Source organism: Octodon degus, unplaced genomic scaffold (assembly GCF_000260255.1).
Source record: "Octodon degus isolate 3935 unplaced genomic scaffold, OctDeg1.0 scaffold00015, whole genome shotgun sequence".
NCBI lineage: Eukaryota > Metazoa > Chordata > Mammalia > Rodentia > Octodontidae > Octodon > Octodon degus.
The window spans coordinates 10,036,587-10,054,380 of NW_004524591.1; the positions used below are offsets into that span (position 1 = coordinate 10,036,587).

A 17,794-nucleotide genomic window follows, 5' to 3' on the forward strand; every position below is an offset into this window, starting at 1 on the left:
GCAGTGTGCTCATCTGCTGCTCCAAAGGGTTTGTTTTCTCTTTCCTCCTAAGCTACATAAAAGTAATCAGAAAATGATTATGGTAGAAAGGACTTCATCTATATTATCTAGTGTAACGGCCAGTGTTTGGGTTTTTTTGTTAACTCATGCTAGAACTTTCTTCTTGACTGGTACATCTGGTGGGGTGTCACAGAAGTTCAGAAGGTAAACGTAGGAGATAGCTGTCCTAGGTCAGGGATAGGTAACCTAAAAATGTGCATTGGTCTGCCACAAGCTTGCCCCCACTGTCCTAAACTATGAGAAGAAAGACAGGAATTCACTGTCTAAAGGAAGATGACACTGATCTTCCACTTCTATGCAGTGTTCGTTGTTTGGAAGTCTGAAAGACTCAGAAACTGGAGAAAAAAAACTTGTTTGACTTATATCACCAGAACATTATATCAAAATGGATAAAGTAATAATTGATACAAAGCCAGCCACAGCAACTTCACCTCGGCTTTTCATTCTCACCAAGACTTTAGATGAAAAAAGTTGCCCATGTGTATTTTCTTACTTTAAAAAAAGGTAAAGCGTAAGGTTTAGAGGATATTAAAGTGACACGAAATACCCCATATTAAAAATGTGCAGTTTCAATTTGCTTTTCCTTGATACAAAGTGAAAAGTAGGCCACAGGAGCTGAGCGCAGTGTCCCATGCTTAAGTTTGATACCATGGGTATTTTCTTCCCATTTCAAACCTAATTGGACTGTTGGCAGTGTTTTCCTGAGTTAATTTTTATAGTGGAGTAAAAACAGCCATGCTGATTCATGCATTGCAAAATAATTGAGAATATTTTGACAATTTCAGCAAAACTATTTGGCTTTTGACAATTTCAGCAAAACTATTTGGCTTTTCAATTTCAGCAAAACCACATGACATTGTTTACTGCATAGTTACAGTAAATTAACCTCCCGGCCCTTCTTCTCCATTCTGTACACACAAATACTAGAATCCATGGCTGGGAGAAGAGAAGACTTAAAGCTGTTTGTACATTATTTCTTCTCTGTGGTTTGCAATCTTGGGGCACTTACATCTGTAAAATGCATATGACCCTTTGTCGGTAGCAAGTCGTTGTGTGAATCATGAATGAGTAAACACACACGAAGCCTCACGTGCCTTCAGAATTCCCCACGTTTGGGAGCGATGGGTCTTCCACTTAGCTTGCCACTCTGGAGGAACGTGACTCATACATAGCAGCTACTTGCCACCTCTCCCTGAAGAACTCCTCATTGTTTGTATACCATCACCCTAGCTAATACTCACCTGCTTTGGATCAGTGACCTCACATTCCACACTCATGTCCTCATAAACTTGATGACCCCACCTATGACACTCCCGGTATTCTGTACTTCCCTAAATTTAACTCTTTTGACAATTACGCTTATGTGATTAATGACTAGATCACCCATGTCTTGTTAATTTTGATAAGGATTCAGCTTACATTGCTGTTTTTCACATACCTAGTACCTAACAGTCTATGGTCCCCCAGGAAATAGTCAGCATACTTTAGCTGAATGATTAACTGATTAGAAATCCAGTTCTCTGAATTATCCAAAAGAATAGAGAAATGAGTGAATGATGGACCAAAACAGCCACTGTCTTGAAGAGCACCAAGCAAATATTCAGCTCCTAGATAAGCATTTATCCAAATAATTCACAACAACAGGATAGAAAATAAAACACATCCAGGAGTCGTGTGCACATTTATTATACCCTCACCTGGGAGGCTGAGGCAGGAGGATCACTGCAAATTCAAGGCCACACTTAGCTACATAGTGAGTTCAAGTTCAGCCTGAACTTTATAGTGAGACTCTGTCTCAAAACAAACAACTGTAAAATAAATATGTATCAATACTTTTCAAAACATTTCCTCTTCTTTGGGAAAAATCAGAATGATTATATGAAAAATTAAAATATTTTTTCTCAGTCAGGATAAATTAAAATCCATTTGTTATGGTTTGTGTCTAGTTGTCCTCCTAAAGCCTCATGGTAGTCATGGGGCTGGGACTTCTAGAGTTTGAGATTAACTCATGATCCACTGCTGGGATTATGGGTGTGAGTGCTACACTCCTCTCTGTTACCATTATTGCTGCTACTCCTCCATTTCGCTCGTGCTTTCTGCCGCCGCCATAAACTGCCGCCCTCTGCTGTGTGCCACTCTGCCTTGGAGCCAGCTGAGTGTGGACTGAAACCTCCAGTGCTTGTGAGCTAAATAAACCTTTCCTACCTTCATTTTGGGTGTCAGGTATTTGTCCCAGCAACAAAATAAAAGTAACTAAGACAGCATCCCAATAATTTCAGGACACTTGCAAAGCTCCTGGATAACCTCTGGCTATTCAATGCTGAATGATAATGAAAGTTCTATTTTTTTTATGTTTAAAAAAAGAGAGTACAAAATAGTATTAAAACAGAAAAAGTACAACTGATACAGAATTTCACTTAACAAAGTAATATGAATTTCACAGTATTTGTCCTAATGCATAGTGTTGTCTTCTAGCCAGTTATTCATATTACCAGATGTATGGATGCAAAATTGGAAGAGGAAAGAAAAAAAAGAAAGACATACATGAGAAATTATGAGGAGAAACAATTGGAAAAAGGAGAATAAGCAAATTAAGCATTAACTGCTCCTTTTCATAGGCCAGGAGAAATCCAGAGCACAGTGTCTAAACCATCCTGCTTACATACATAGATGTATCTCTTTCCCCCAGGTCTCAGAAATTGATAGTGGCAGTTGTACAGTCAGTACCAAAGTCAGGAAAATTTGAGCTCTAGTCTTATATTTCTACATCATCCCAAGCATTTTCTTTACTGTACTGAATCATTTACAGGCTGTTTGATATATAAGAAGTCTAGCAATTTTATGGCCTAAGGAATTATATTTCTATTATGAATTTTCAGTATTCAATTAGGCATATGATTTCTAAAGACTTGCTCTCATATTCTAAACATAACAATATACAATAAACATACCAGTTGAGTTCTTTGAGAACTGACACTCACATTTGGATGCAGTGAATGGTCTATTTTGGCTAAGTATTCTTTTGGATCTATCTTTCCAAAGGAAAATATTTGGAAAGAATTAAATTGGTATAATTTTACAATGCTCAGTGAATAGTAAAAGTGCTTGGTGTAAATCTCCCCTTTAATAATTCATTTTGTTCTTTTTTAGATGAGATTTAGAAATATAAGTTTTATTTATGAGAAACTTGTCAGCACTCTTATTGGAAACATGCAGCTATTTTAAATAATTGTATAATTTGTCCTACATTGGAAAGGATGTCTTGGCAGTATTTTCTATCTTAAATTTTTTTTCCCTTTGGTTATAACTAAAATGATATGCAGTAAAAAAAAAAATCAGTGATTTCCCTTCTTTTAAACAGGATTTCATTTCAGGTGGATCAAGGAGTGAACGTTGTGACATTGTTTCCAATTTAATAAGCAAAGGCTGTTCAGTGGAGTCCATTGAATACCCCTCTGTGCGTGTCATAATACCCAGTGAAGATGAAATTAATACTCAGGTGACCCCAGGAGAAGTGTCAATCCAACTGCGCCCAGGTTTGGTGATTTTCAAATAAATCTATGGTGATTCTTCATTTGAAATTGCAACTCATATTAATTGGCTCATATTTATGTGACAAGCAGCACTGCTAGAAAAGAAATCCTACTGAGCTCACAAACAAAAAATAAGACTTTTAGTCTTTACCGTAGAGGTAGCCATATGACCTCAGATACTCTGAAAACCTGAGCACAATACATTATAACAGACTGTTCTAGTGCATGGTGATGTGACTTTATTCCTGCACTCCTACTGCTCTGGGAGAAAGGAAACATTTCGTTGCACTTGCTCCAGTGCCTAGCAGCATTCTGCCATATTACTAGTAAGCACTCTATAATATTTATTGGATGCATTGATCAATTAATTAGTAGAAAACATGAATTAAGCTAAGTAACTATGGTCTTTGTGATGAACTTGTATTTTGTTTTTTTGTACTGGGGACTGGACTGAGGACATTATACTTGCCAATCAGATTCTTAAGCCGCTGAGCTATCTCCTGAGCAGTGTTTCTTTTCTTTTCTTTTCTTTTCTTTCTTTCTTTCTTTCTTTCTTTTTTTTTTTTTTATTCCGGTACCAGGGATTGAACATGAGACCTTGCAATTTCCAGGCAGGTGCTTATACCACTGAGCTGTAGATCCCCAGCCGTGACAAACTTTTAAACAAAAAACTGAAGTTTATTATTGTCATAATTACCTTGGCAGCTTTGCTACAGCTCTTCAGGCTAAGATACAGCTTTCTTCCTCTTGTTCTCTGATACTTCCCATTCTATTCTGTGTATCCTTGTCGCATGCCTCCGAAAAAGTAGTCATTTCCTCCAGAGCTGGAGAATTCCAGCATATGAACTGCATTTAACAACCTAAGTCAAGACACACAAGTATGCACCTTTCATTTAGATGCAGTAGATGGTTCAATTCAACCATTAAAGCAGTATAACATTACTTTTAACTTTTCATCATTTCATTGTGGGTGGTCCTGTCTTGTTATTAATTTTTAAAATAATCGATCTTGGCACATTCTTCACCCTACTCCAAATGCAAAACTGCTTCATCCAGACTCTTTGATTAACAGAAAAACAAAATCCACTTCTATCTTGGGCCTAAGCATGTTCACAGCTTCCAATTAAAACTGTACTCGTTCACCATATAAAATAATACTGCAGCCCATTATGGAGACATATGAGCAACAGCTGGAGAAAGATGCAGAAAATTCAAGTAGCAAGGCTGGTGAGAATGTGGCTCTTACCACCTTCTATTAGGAAAAAAACAACACAGTTAAGTTCAGAGGCAGAGAGGACAGACAGACAGACAGAGAAAGAGAGAAACAGAAGAAAGGATTATATACTCTATATACTCATGAGTAATTCTAATGCAGTATGTTCACTGAAATCTCTCCTTTGCTATTTCTATAATTTCACATGAATCTCTTTTACACATGCAGCTTTATTATGTTATGATTGGACTGCCCAGATATCCTTAATGGTTTCTTCTTTATCTTCCTATTATTCTAACAGGTTCATATCCTGATTTTTCTGATCTACCGAGGTCTTCTCCTAGACTGTTTCTAAGTCCTCTAATTTCTTGTAGTTTTCTATATCCCCAGCAGCACTTTCATCTAGTAACTTTCTCACTGCTCATTCGCAAGAGTCTTCAAAGCTTTAATCCAGCTACTGCCGCTCTGAGGTTGTATTACCTTGGAGCAGTAGCACACATGTAATTGTTATATTTCAACACTGACTCAGGAGTGCTCCCTAGAGTACACTTGAATTGGAGGTCAGATTATTTATACTTATTAATTTTTTTAGCACAGATCTTTCTTGCAGTGTTCCACACTCCTGTTTCTCTATTCTTCATTTTCCTCTGACAAGTTCTTCACAGTAACAGAATTTTTAAAGCATGCCTTAATGTGTACTGATGAAATAAAAAGAAGTCATATAGCACAATAGAAAAATTCAATTTAATTAGTGAACTACATGTCTTTGTTCATGGGTGTCCAACATTTTTACTTGCCTCGTACATAATGAGTAGAATTGTCTTGGGCTACATATAAAATACATAATCCATGAAGTGTATAAGTAACAAAACTACATGTGTTCAATCTATTGCACATATGGGTTTCATCTCGATTGTGTGTAACAGCATAGGACAGGGCATCAACCCTGCACTGCAGCCTCCCCATACAACCTTCAGCTGTCTGCTATACAGCCTGCATTCTAGCACTGTAGAATCAAGTCAGGAAAAATATCTCTATTACATAACAGTGGTAAAAACCCATGGTCTCACAGTCACACTGCTGGTTCCTCAGGGTCACATGCCACCTGCTATGTGCAGGTTCAACATTCCTATTTAGTTTGTTTGGCTGCCACAACAAAATAACACACATGGAATGGTACAAATAATGCCTATCTATCTCTCATAGTTGTAGGAAGGCACCGTGTGCCAAAGCCTGGGGAGCCCAAGATCGAGGTGCCATCTTACTCTCATGACCTCATCTAAACCTAATCATCTCTATCTCCCAAGATATCACATTAGGAATTGGGACTGTCTGCATTTGAATTTGAGGGAGATACAATTCAGTCAGCAGTACTTGAAATACAAAATAACATTTTAAAAGTCCATACACAACGTATTTAAATTTATCATATTTTAGGCAAGAAAAAAATTTTTAGGCTAATATCTTTAAGCACAGAGCAAAAAGTTTTGAAATCAATGTAAAAAGATAAATATCAAAGAACAGCAAAATTAAGGAAACCCTCTCCTAAATCTATCTGTAAGAACAAATAAAAACTCCAATCATAGTCTAATTCTAACAGTAAGAAAACACATCAAAATATATGCAATGTGACTAGAATTACTGTTAGGAAAACACAAAACTTTAAATTAAAGAAAAAATGAATGAAGATGAACTAAGAAACCAGAGAAATAGGCACAGCAAAAATAAAACAACCATAATAAACAAAGGGAAGGAGTTCATAAAGTAAAAACATAAACAAGAACATTAATTAAATACAAAATAAAAAGGCCAAATTAATTTATAAGTCTAGAGCTGGTTCTCTGTAAACTCAAATAAAATAAATAAATTATGGCTAAATCTTATTAGGAAAAGAGGACAAAAACAACTCAGTTATGTAAATCATAACCACAAAACAAATATTTAAAAAGAGAATATTAAGAAAATATAAACACCCAAAATATGTGGTAAAAACTTTAAATTTTGATAATATAGATAACTTTTAGGGGAAATATACATATATCTAAAATTGATTCCTGAGAAACAAAAAATGCTTGGAAGTTAAAAAGCTATAAAGTTTATAACTATAAATTCTAAATATCCCCTTAATACAAAAAAAATGTCTCTTAAAGACCTTAGTTCTAAATGTTTTCATGGTAAGAAATGCTTCATTCAAACATTCAAGGAACACATTACCTTTATTTCATATAAATAGATTGATTTAGAAGGCCTAGAAGTTGCTCAGTTGTTACAAGATTAGTATACCCTTACTGTCAATTCCTTAATAAAAATTTAGCAAGTCAAATTGGGCTTTATGTGCTAAAAACAATATCACAAAGCAAATTATATTAAATTAGAAGCAAAGGTATTTTATTTTTGCCATTCATATTCATACATTACACTTAAGGTATACACTTTCATGAATTTGGTTTTGCCCCTTTTTAGATATAGTGATGCCTTAGTTTTTTCTGAAACAACCTGGGAAACAGTTTCATGCTGTAGATAAGAAATGGTAGAGCTCACAGGGCAGGAGGAAACTGGACGACGTGAGGGATGCTGGGAAGGTGGAATCAGGAGGGTTGGTGGTTGGTGGGCCATGAGACACCTGGAATCCCACTCGAATCACTTGGAGGGCAGGAAACACCAGCCACCATGGAGGGGAATGTTCAGTTCAGACTGGAACTATTGAGGCTCAAGCTCAGGGAAGAGTTCTGGTTAGAGACAGAAATGAGTTGGAGACACCAGTAGGAGATAGACACTGAAGTCAGGGCAGGTGGGATCGAAGGAGTAGGAGAATGCAGAGAGGAGCGCGTAACTTTGTTTCAGTTACTACAAGGCTTGATTTTATTTAATTTCTCACTATTTGAATTACAAATTAGCCTGTCTAAACTGTATAATTTTTTCAACATAGCTGCGAGCTCTTTCATAGCAGAACTGTGTTTTAGAATCCTTGTATGTGGCAAGTACTTATTAAATTAAGTTGAAAACTGAAGAATGAGTTTTGACATCAAAGAAATACCAGTGTTGGGGCACACTATGATATAAGTTGTATTTTACCAACTCTGGAGATGTGGAACAAGACTTCAGGAGATAAAAGTTTTTCCCTGACACATATAAGAGTTGAGGCCTTGATATAATGCAAACGTATAAAATACATTTATTCTCTAATATTAACTTTGATCTACTTATAAATTATTACATTGTTCTTATAAAAATTCATGGTGTGCAACATAGTATTTCTTAATTTTTAATCCATTGTGGATAGGTTTTTTTATAGAACATATACTGGTTAGACTCCTTAAATAAGACTTGTAGGACTCTACTTAAAATTGAATATTATAAGTGAAGTTGAAAAATAACGTTTTCTTTCACTTTTTACTCAAACTTTATCTTTTAAATCTTAAGGAAGTCTTTTACCTATAAATCTTAGGGGAAAATTAATGATCCTACTTGACATTCTCTAAAAACAATGAGGTTAAATCTTTAGGAAGAGAGAAGAGAAGGAAATGCTCAAATTTTAATTCAGAAATAATACAATGTACTAATATGACAAAAATTGGTATAGCCTGTACTTTACTAATTTAAGAAAATGATGGGCCGGGGAGATGGCTCAGTAGAATAAGCGCTTGCCTGGCAAGCACAGGGTCCTGAGTTCAATCCCCAGTATTAAAAAAAAAAAAAAAAATGTTGTACATGTGCTTCATTTTAATATTATAAGAAAAATTACTTTAATTTGTTATAGTTACATTTAAATTTAAACATTTACAAGACTCCTCTTCCTTTCAGCATTTTAAGAAAAGAGAGTCAACATTCTAATTCCAGCCCCTGGCATATACCCCATTCAGTCCTCCCCCATTTAGAAACGAACTAGACTTTGTGTCTTGCTGTCTTGAAACAATCTTGAAGGGGTACTTACATGAGGAAGGGAGGTTAGGATACCACTGGCAGAAGAAGGAACGTAAACAAAGCGTTGGAATATGGACTTGTGCGGTGCAAATGGGGACCTGGGTGCAGTTTTGTATTGATAGGGTTAACATGCAGATAAAGTCAGGATCAACAGGCACTTTACTCAATTTGCCACATGCAGTCACTTGAATATGAGCTACTAGTGGAAAGGTACTGATGACAGATTTGATAGTCAGTGACGTAAGTAGTTTTAAGTTTGAAAAAGATATTCTCTGTGGAGTAGATGGTGGTTGTAGGAAAGTGGGACTGCAGAAGAAGACAATGAAGTTGCCTTGGAAATTATTCAAGAAAAGCCAAGGAAAACTAAATACATAGGACTGTATCCTGATTTTGTGCTTTAAGTCCCAGGGGAAGAAAAAAAAATTGGGACACACTATATCCAAGAGAATATGAATATATATATATGTATATATATATATATATACATATATATATATTGGTTTTTTGGTTTTTTTTTGTTTGTTTTGGTGGAACCGGAGATTGAACTCAGGCCCTTGCACTTGCCAGGCAAGTGCTTATTCCACTGAGCCATCTCCCCAGCCCTGAGAATATGAATATATTTTAAAGAAAATCACATAAACGCACACCCCAATAGATTATGCACATTTACCTTTCTTTCAAAAATATAAAGCTGTTGAAAGACAACTTGGTTGGTATCATGACAAGAAAGAACATGAAACAAAGAACTGAATCACCACCAGATTCTCATTGCTCACCATAGAAAATTTCTCATTATGATTGTTAGAAATATGAGAAACAAGAATAAAGTCATCATTATCCTTTATCTCCAACATCTCAAATGCCTAAAGTGACAAGAGCAGCTATAATTAACTTCACATGAAATAAAATGAGCATGTGACTTATATCCTTTATTAAAATCCAATCTAAATATCAGCCAATGGTACCCTACAGCTGAAAACCTGTGGTGAATACACTCAAGTTTGTCCTTATTAATGTAAAAAAAAAAACAAAAAACACTAAATGTAACTTTATAAAATTTGATGCTTGGAATGTTCCAGATAGTTTTAAAATAATAATAGACATGTGTTAAACATACATTGTTAAACTTTGATGGAATCTTTTAGATAAAATTCTCTTTTGCCCCATTATTGAAAATTTATCTTACTAAGAGCTTTGTCCATGCTAAGGACTTCAACTGATCCAGATACCTGTGCTAAAGCTGGCACCAGGATCATCCAAAGTCAAGCCATTGTAGGCTACTTGCTCAGCCCCTGACCATTTGACAAGGCTTCCCCACAGCCTCTGCTTCATGGAGGTCTCTGAGACCAGAATCTGCTTGGAGGCCGTGACCAGGTGTTGTCTACTGAGGTCCTGCGTGGCTAGTGTTTGGTTGGAGCACCCTGAATAGCCTGAGCCTCCAAGGCTTGTGGCTTTGCTGCTGCTACACAGCCTCTTGTAGTGGTGCTTCAGTCTCCAAACCATACACAACACGCTGAGTGTTTGTTGCTCCTTGTGGTGCCTCTACAGAAGCAGTCAGCCAATCATCTCTCGTCAGTGCCCTTAGAAACTTCAGTGATTCACCAAGATAAAAATACCAAGGGGCTGGTGCTTTGGGCCTTCAGCCATATGGCCAAGTCAACTGTTAAAAGAAACAATGACACCACTTATAAATTTAGAAGAACACTGGTATATGCATTGAATTTCAAGCCCCGCTACATGAACGATTTTGCTCCCTTTGGTCTGTGTGTATTTCTCATTTTCTTGCTCTGGATACCAGTTTCCAACTTTCCTGCTCTTACAGATAGCTCTTTTCACTAGAGGCCCTGTTTTATCAGAGCAAATTAAATGTTCTCTAAAGGCAGCCCAACTCCTAAAAGGAAGGGGTGAAAGAATAGATGGGCCTGGGCTACATATCCTTCTTCCAAACATGGGACTGTCCAACTTTAGAGCAGAAAAGCTGCTCTAAAGAGGTTTCCTACACATAAAATCAGGCATGAATAAATATCTTCTTTCTCTCATAATTATTATCACATAGCTTTAAAAGTTTACTATTCGGTAGGTTAGGTGATTCAACTGGAAAACATCTGATCTGTGAAATAATTGAAAAGAAAATATTGCTACTTTGATTTGGTCCACCAGGGGATTCCCCTCAGAAGGAGCGCCAACTACCAATTATGTATATAAGTTGGAATTTTAAAAAATGCCTTCCATTCAACATATTCTCCATGGACAAATAATTATGACTTTAAATGCATTTGCTTTATTGTTTAAAAAGTAAAATTCACAGATTATAAATAGATGACTTTTCCCACTGTGTTTTAAATTGAAAACAGATCTTAACAACTCTGTAGAGCCCTGTGGGAATAACCCAGGTCCATGTATCAAATGACAATATAACAGAAAACTAAATAAAACTGCATCACAGACAGCTGTCCTTAGGAAACTCCCCACACATTTCTCACTGGGGTGCTTTGACCAACCCTGTTACTGTGCTCATGACTCAGGCTTTGCTTCTGTAATCCATCTGCTACATATATTTACTACGTGTAGGACAAGTATTCTCCAGATCTTTGTTGTGCCACCACTAGATAGCTTTCTCGTGAGCTAATTCATGATGAAATACTCTTCATTTTGTATAGCCTAAGGTACTACTAGGTATCAGAGATTTTGCACCTCATATGAAAATATATCTGAACTCCAAAACATGCATTGAAATCCACATTCAATCCTAAGTATATTCCTAGTTTGCTTGGAGTCACCCAATAAGCACAGATACCTGTACTTCGTGGGGGGCAGAATGCTGCTTGCTGCTTTGCACTCTGGTTTTTTTTTTTAGCTACTTAGGGCAATGGGTTATGTGACTACATCCTATCCCATTTACATTGAGTTGGTTCATTTGCTATTATAGCTTTCTCATCTACGAAGTTGTGGAATAGACACTGCAGAATATGAAGACTATCAAATTGATTTTGAAATGCCTTATAGTTATCCTACAATCTTCTAGAACCTTCTAATATAAAAGTTTGTCTATTTGTCCTAGACTCTAAAATATGACTTTTTGACATCTTATCCATATATATATATAGTTTTCATTATATATATTATATTATATATATTATAATACATTATTATAATACATTATTATAATATATATCATTATATATAATATTATATATATCACATATATATATATATATATAATGAAAACTACATGATGTTTTTCCTCTTCTTTTGAACTAGGAGCTGAAGCTAATTTTATGATGAAAATTCGTCCTCTGAAGAAATATCCTGTAGATCTTTATTATCTGGTTGATGTGTCAGCATCAATGCACAATAACATAGAGAAGTTAAATTCTGTTGGAAATGATTTATCTAGAAAAATGTCATTTTTCTCTCATGACTTCCGCCTTGGATTTGGCTCATATGTTGATAAAACCGTTTCTCCATACATTAGCATCCACCCGGAGAGGATTCATAATCAGTGCAGGTATTTAATTTTCAGCGTGAGTAATACTAAATAAATTTTTGTCTTAGAAAATTTCATTTTATTCCTGTGTAAAAAAAACTGGGGGATTTGTTTTGTTTTGTTTTCAGTTTGGTTTTTGTTTGTTTGTTTTGTTTTGCTTTGCTTTTTTTTTTTTTTTTTTTTTTTTGCTTTTTGTATTTAGTACAGGGTCTACAGGGTCTCACTACATAGATGAGACTCGTAGTGATCCTCCTGTGTTCAGCCTCCCAAAAGCTGGGATTACAGGCCCATGCCACCACACCCAATCTCAATCATCATCTCAGTGTGCCCCAGAGGTGGGGCTAGCATGGCATGTTGGGGATTGAATCCCCACTGCTGTGCTCTGGCTAAGCAGGTGCTTTAGTCTGCTGAGCAATCTGGCTGGCCCTAGAATCTAGGTCTTTAATTTTGTCTTATTACATAAGAATCAAAAGGGGCTGGGGAGATGGCTCAGTAGAATAAGTGCTTCTCTGACAAGCACAAGGGCCTGAGTTCAATCCCCCATTCCACATAAATAAATAAATAAATAAATAAATAAATAAATATCAAAAACATTTGAGGAGGAGGTACTTTCATCACACATATAAAAAGTAAAAAACTCTATCCCCTATTAGTATCCTTTGATAAGCTTTCAACACACGGGCCTTGTATAAATAAGTATCTGTGTGGAAATTCTGAATTTCTCCTTGATGATTGCTCCAAAATTATTAAATTAAGATTTAGTACATATTAAAGTGTCTGTCTTTCAATAATGAGTCTCTCTCCATTACTGTATCATGATTGTGTATAATTATGTTGCTTTTGATGTATCTACAAAAATAGCTCAGCTAATACATAGAGTGAGTCAACGATGAACATTTAACATTTTAGAAAGCCTTTTTCTTAGCCTTTAGAATTCTAATTCTAAATAGAACACGCCTCACAGTGAACAAAGAGGACCGATCTCAAATGCACAACTTTTAAGTGTACTTTTTGTCTGTTCACTTATCAGAGGATAAAATCTGTATAATGTTTCTCTCATATATCATCTTATTGTAACATATTTCATACTTCCACAAGCTGCTCAAATTGCCTTGCATTACATATTCCAAGTTACCAAGACAACTCTCTGGTCCATTCTACTAACCTGGGGCTGATTTATCTTTTAGTGGAGCTTCATGAGCCTTCTCCTTGAAAGTGAGTATGAAAGGAATCTCACTTTCTGAGGTATCACAGGATGGTCAAAAATTTTAATAAATTTTAATTTGTCATCAGCAATTCCACACTGAACATCATTTCAAAAATAAGTCTACTATTCCTCTTTATAAATCTAATAATATGATATTTCAACCAAATCCAAAAGTATTTCCTGAAAAATGTTTTTCATGTGTTCCATGATCAAGTATGGTAGGAAACTATTGGAAAGGCTTACTTTCTTCTTAAGAATTCACACTGCCTATTAACATACTGGAAGCTATTACCTATCTCACATTAAAGAACATATTTAACCTTCTTTATTTTTTGTACACCAAACCTCAGTGTTCTTATTTCTTCCTCACAAAGACATGCTCACCACTACTGAACTTATCATATTTTTGTGTTGCAAGCTTTCTCTAGCCAAAAAATAAAACCTTCTTCCTTCTCATACTAATTATATGAACTTACTCTTAATAGTATTCTGGAACTTTGAAGGAAGCATAGCAAATAGATTTTGCACTTCTTCTTTTTCCCATACAGTGACTACAACTTGGACTGTATGCCTCCGCATGGATACATCCATGTACTGTCTCTGACAGAAAACATCACTGAGTTTGAAAAAGCAGTTCACAGACAAAAGATCTCTGGAAATATAGATACCCCTGAAGGAGGTTTTGATGCCATGCTTCAGGCAGCCGTCTGTGAGGTAAGAGGTCCATGTCCTTAAGCGCTCAAAGAATTCAGCATTTTCATTTTCTATGTGATTTATGGAGTGAAACTGTAGTATAAAAGAATATCACCAGTGTTGCTGGTTTTGGTACATTTTTGGGACCATGTGCGCAGATAAAGTCTTCTCAAAGAGCTGCCCTTATAGTGCAAGAACACTATACTCCAAAGAAAAGCCAGAAATACCTTGCTGTCCCACTCATGTGATCTTATTGTCTTGTTTGTAATCTGGCTTGTCCTTCCTCAGGGGAGCTCTAGAAATCTGCAGCCAGGAACCAATGTGGTCAAGTGACTGTGGTGAAAGAGAGAATGTGCATTAAAACGTGAATACTATTTAGGAAGCAAGCAGCACTCTACCAAAGTGCATCATTCTAGCCTGTCTTAAAGTTTGTCAACTCAAACGCAATGTTTGCTAGAGGCAAAACCACAGCGCAGATCTATGTTATTGGACAAGGTCTAATTACATGTTTATTTTAAGAGTCATATTGGATGGAGAAAAGAAGCTAAAAGATTGCTGCTGGTGATGACAGACCAGACGTCCCATCTCGCTCTTGACAGCAAGTTGGCAGGGATAGTGGTGCCAAATGATGGAAACTGCCATCTGAAAAACAATGTCTACGTCAAATCAACAACCATGGTAATGTAGCAATAGCTCCTTCATAGCTACGTCGCTGGGGGCACAATACAAGTTTAAATTGGCGATTATTTTGCCAGAAATTACCTAAAGGGGCAAGATAAAGAACCAGGATAAGCCACCAAAGAGAATATATGGTTCTCAATAAAATTTTGTGGCTATCATATTTTGTCATCTACAAACTGACTCTTCGATAAACTGCAAAGCATTGTGTAATGTTTTTAACTAAAAGTGATGCAAGAACTTATTTTATACAATCCAAGGACCTTGAAAGGGAAAAAGAATTGCCTTTTCTTTGTACAAATAGACAAGTTCTACAAGTTTTAAGTAGTGAGAAGAAAAATGTGATTGTCTTTAGGAAACTTCACAGTTCAATAAGCGGAAACTCAATAAAAACCAGGGACAAAGGGGAGAAAAAAGTCAGACAAAGAAGGTTTTGTCTACTTTTACACCTCCCTTCCTGCCTCTAAATCTTATGCTTATGTAGGACTGCATTTAGAGCTATGGAGATCTGAATTGTTTTCTGAGGGTTGACATAGGCTTTGGAGTGTATGCTTAAATATAATCTTTTAGTATCATATCATCCCCAGGTTAGGTAAGTCTAGGCATAAATATTAATGCCTATTTCTACATTCTTGCAAATAGCAAGATAGAAGCTATCAAACTTTCTCAACTCATGGACCATACTGTCTCAGAAGTTATTTCCACAGCATTCTTAGGCCAAAAGAATTACCTAGCAGTTCACTTCATTAAGTAGTAAGGTCCATTTTCCTTAACTTTTCATTCCTTAGTAACTTTATAAGAAGAAACATGAATGAGATGTACAAATAGGTATTTGTGTCATTTTCATTGGTAACAGGAACTCCTCAAACTGTATAATCAGACTGACTGGACACTGCCACCTCCATTTCCTGTTGCACATTTATGTTCATGTTGATCTACTTGGCAAATACAGGTCACTCAGACAAACAAAGCCAAACGTAATCTTAAAACTGTGACCAATCTCCAGCTAGTAAGTTAGGGAGGTCCCTGAAAATTATGGTCACTGTATTCTTTCTCTTGCAAATGTAAAAGTTTTCATGCCACCCTTGCAAGTGAGCTGTAGTGCTCCGAGATAGCTTGAATGTGATGTATGAAATACAATATAAGAAACATAAATTAGGCTGAACTCTGTGTGGTTTGACACAATTGTGGTAAAATTCATGTTCATCAAAAACATCCTTCCACCCTTGTAGAAGATGGAAGGAACAATTATATCACCATTTCAAACAAGTTCAACACTTGGTTAGAGTTTTTAAAAATTCAGGATGTAGAATTATTCATTCCACTTGTTATTTTTTTTTTCTCTGTAGCCCCGTTCACCTTGACAGACCCACCAACTTCTTAGTCACTTCCTGTCTCTCCTTCCTCCTATTGAACTTCCTTTAATCTGAGTTAGCCTAATTTATTTATTGAAAGTAGAGGAGCAGGCAAGAATAACTATTCTATTGTGACACACAGAAGCATTTTTTTAAAAGGAAAAATAACAGTGACATTATCCTCAAATTGCATTATTGTTCTGAAGTTTTGCCAAGTCACTGAAGTCATCACTCCATAAGAGTATTTGAAAGGATACTGTTACTTATCTAGGGAGGATCCCTTAGGGAAAGCAAATAGCTATCATAATTTTAGACACATCATGTCATAGAACGTTATGAAAATAAATTGCAATTCCAGGGGAATTTTAAATTCCACAATGTTTGGGTTCTTTTGGTATCAGGAAACCGGACAATCTATCATGAGCTGCTTTTATTTTTTTAGTGATTAGTCCACATATTTAAAGGAATGAGCCTTCCACTTATTGATTTAATAGACTAAGTAAATTAAAGAGGGGTCAGCACATTGATACTTTAGAATACTTCTATCTCAGTTATCACCGGTTTGTGTTTTAAAAGATCCTTTCCCTAAGAACACTGATTCACCCCTTTCTAGAACACTGCCCTAAAATGAAAGAAACTGAAGCATTGGTATTGAATCCTTGCATGTGGATTTTTTGTACAAGATACGCAACTGCTCTGAATCCTCCCATATGTCAGGCCACATTCACCCTGAATTGAAGCATGCATACCTGATCATGGTAAAGTGACATCTATCCTCTTCAATTTAGCTATGATGGAGGCATTTTAAAATTTTTTCACGTTATACAAGTCATCAAACACCTGAGTAGTCAATGCTAGTAACACTGAATGAGATCCAAGTTTGTTAACAATGAGATCCAAATTCTTGTCCTTTTCTCCATAAAGTAAATAACCGGTAAAAGACCTCTTATGTATCTGAATTAATTATAATATCTATAGTTCTGCTTGTATACTTAGCTGTTTCAGTGTGAACCCAAGATTAATGAAAAGTACCATTTTGGGGAGCACATATGCATGAACTGAGGGCACTGTAGCAAACATCTTGCAAATTTATCTGTATAACAACTCTGGGGTAATCATAATTATCATCCTTTTGCAAAAAAAAAAGTGTGAAGGTAGGAAAAGTTAGTTACCTGATACATAGCTAAAATAATTAATAAATTGCAGACTTAGAACCCAATCCCCCACAAATTTATGTTAAAATTCTTAACCATTTTGTCAGTCTCAACGAAAAGTAGGAAAAATACAGAAAATATATTCTTTTTTTTTTTAATTTTATTTATTTATGCGTGTGTGTGTGTATGTGGCCAGCTCAGCCCACCAGGGGGCGGGGCAGGCTGGCATGTGGGGCTGGGGGATTGAACCGCGGTCTCTGGGCTTTAGCTAAGCTTGTTCTAAAGTAGGTGCTTTAGACCACTGAGCCATCTCACCAGCCCCCAGAAAATACATTCTTTGTATAATTTCTGTTCTAACACTCCAGTTTCAGCCTCAATATGATAGTATAAGCCAGATGCTTTGACTTACATAAATTACAAAACAAGATGCCATATAGTTTAAAATAATTTCTGTTTATACACTGTTTATATTTGTATATGGTTGTTGGCA

The 17,794-nt window shown here is 36.0% G+C and overlaps 1 protein-coding gene across 1 annotated transcript in view; it reads left to right on the forward strand.

Annotated features, from left to right (window-relative positions):
- Itgb8 (integrin subunit beta 8) overlaps positions 1 to 17,794 on the forward strand; it is a 95,955-nt gene that overhangs the window by 36,130 nt on the left and 42,031 nt on the right. Inside the window, exons 3-6 of the mRNA XM_004626453.2 lie at positions 3,422 to 3,596; positions 11,992 to 12,238; positions 13,973 to 14,138; positions 14,637 to 14,795. Of these exons, the coding sequence (XP_004626510.1) occupies positions 3,422 to 3,596; positions 11,992 to 12,238; positions 13,973 to 14,138; positions 14,637 to 14,795 (747 nt within the window). The remainder of the gene's footprint in view (positions 1 to 3,421; positions 3,597 to 11,991; positions 12,239 to 13,972; positions 14,139 to 14,636; positions 14,796 to 17,794) is intronic.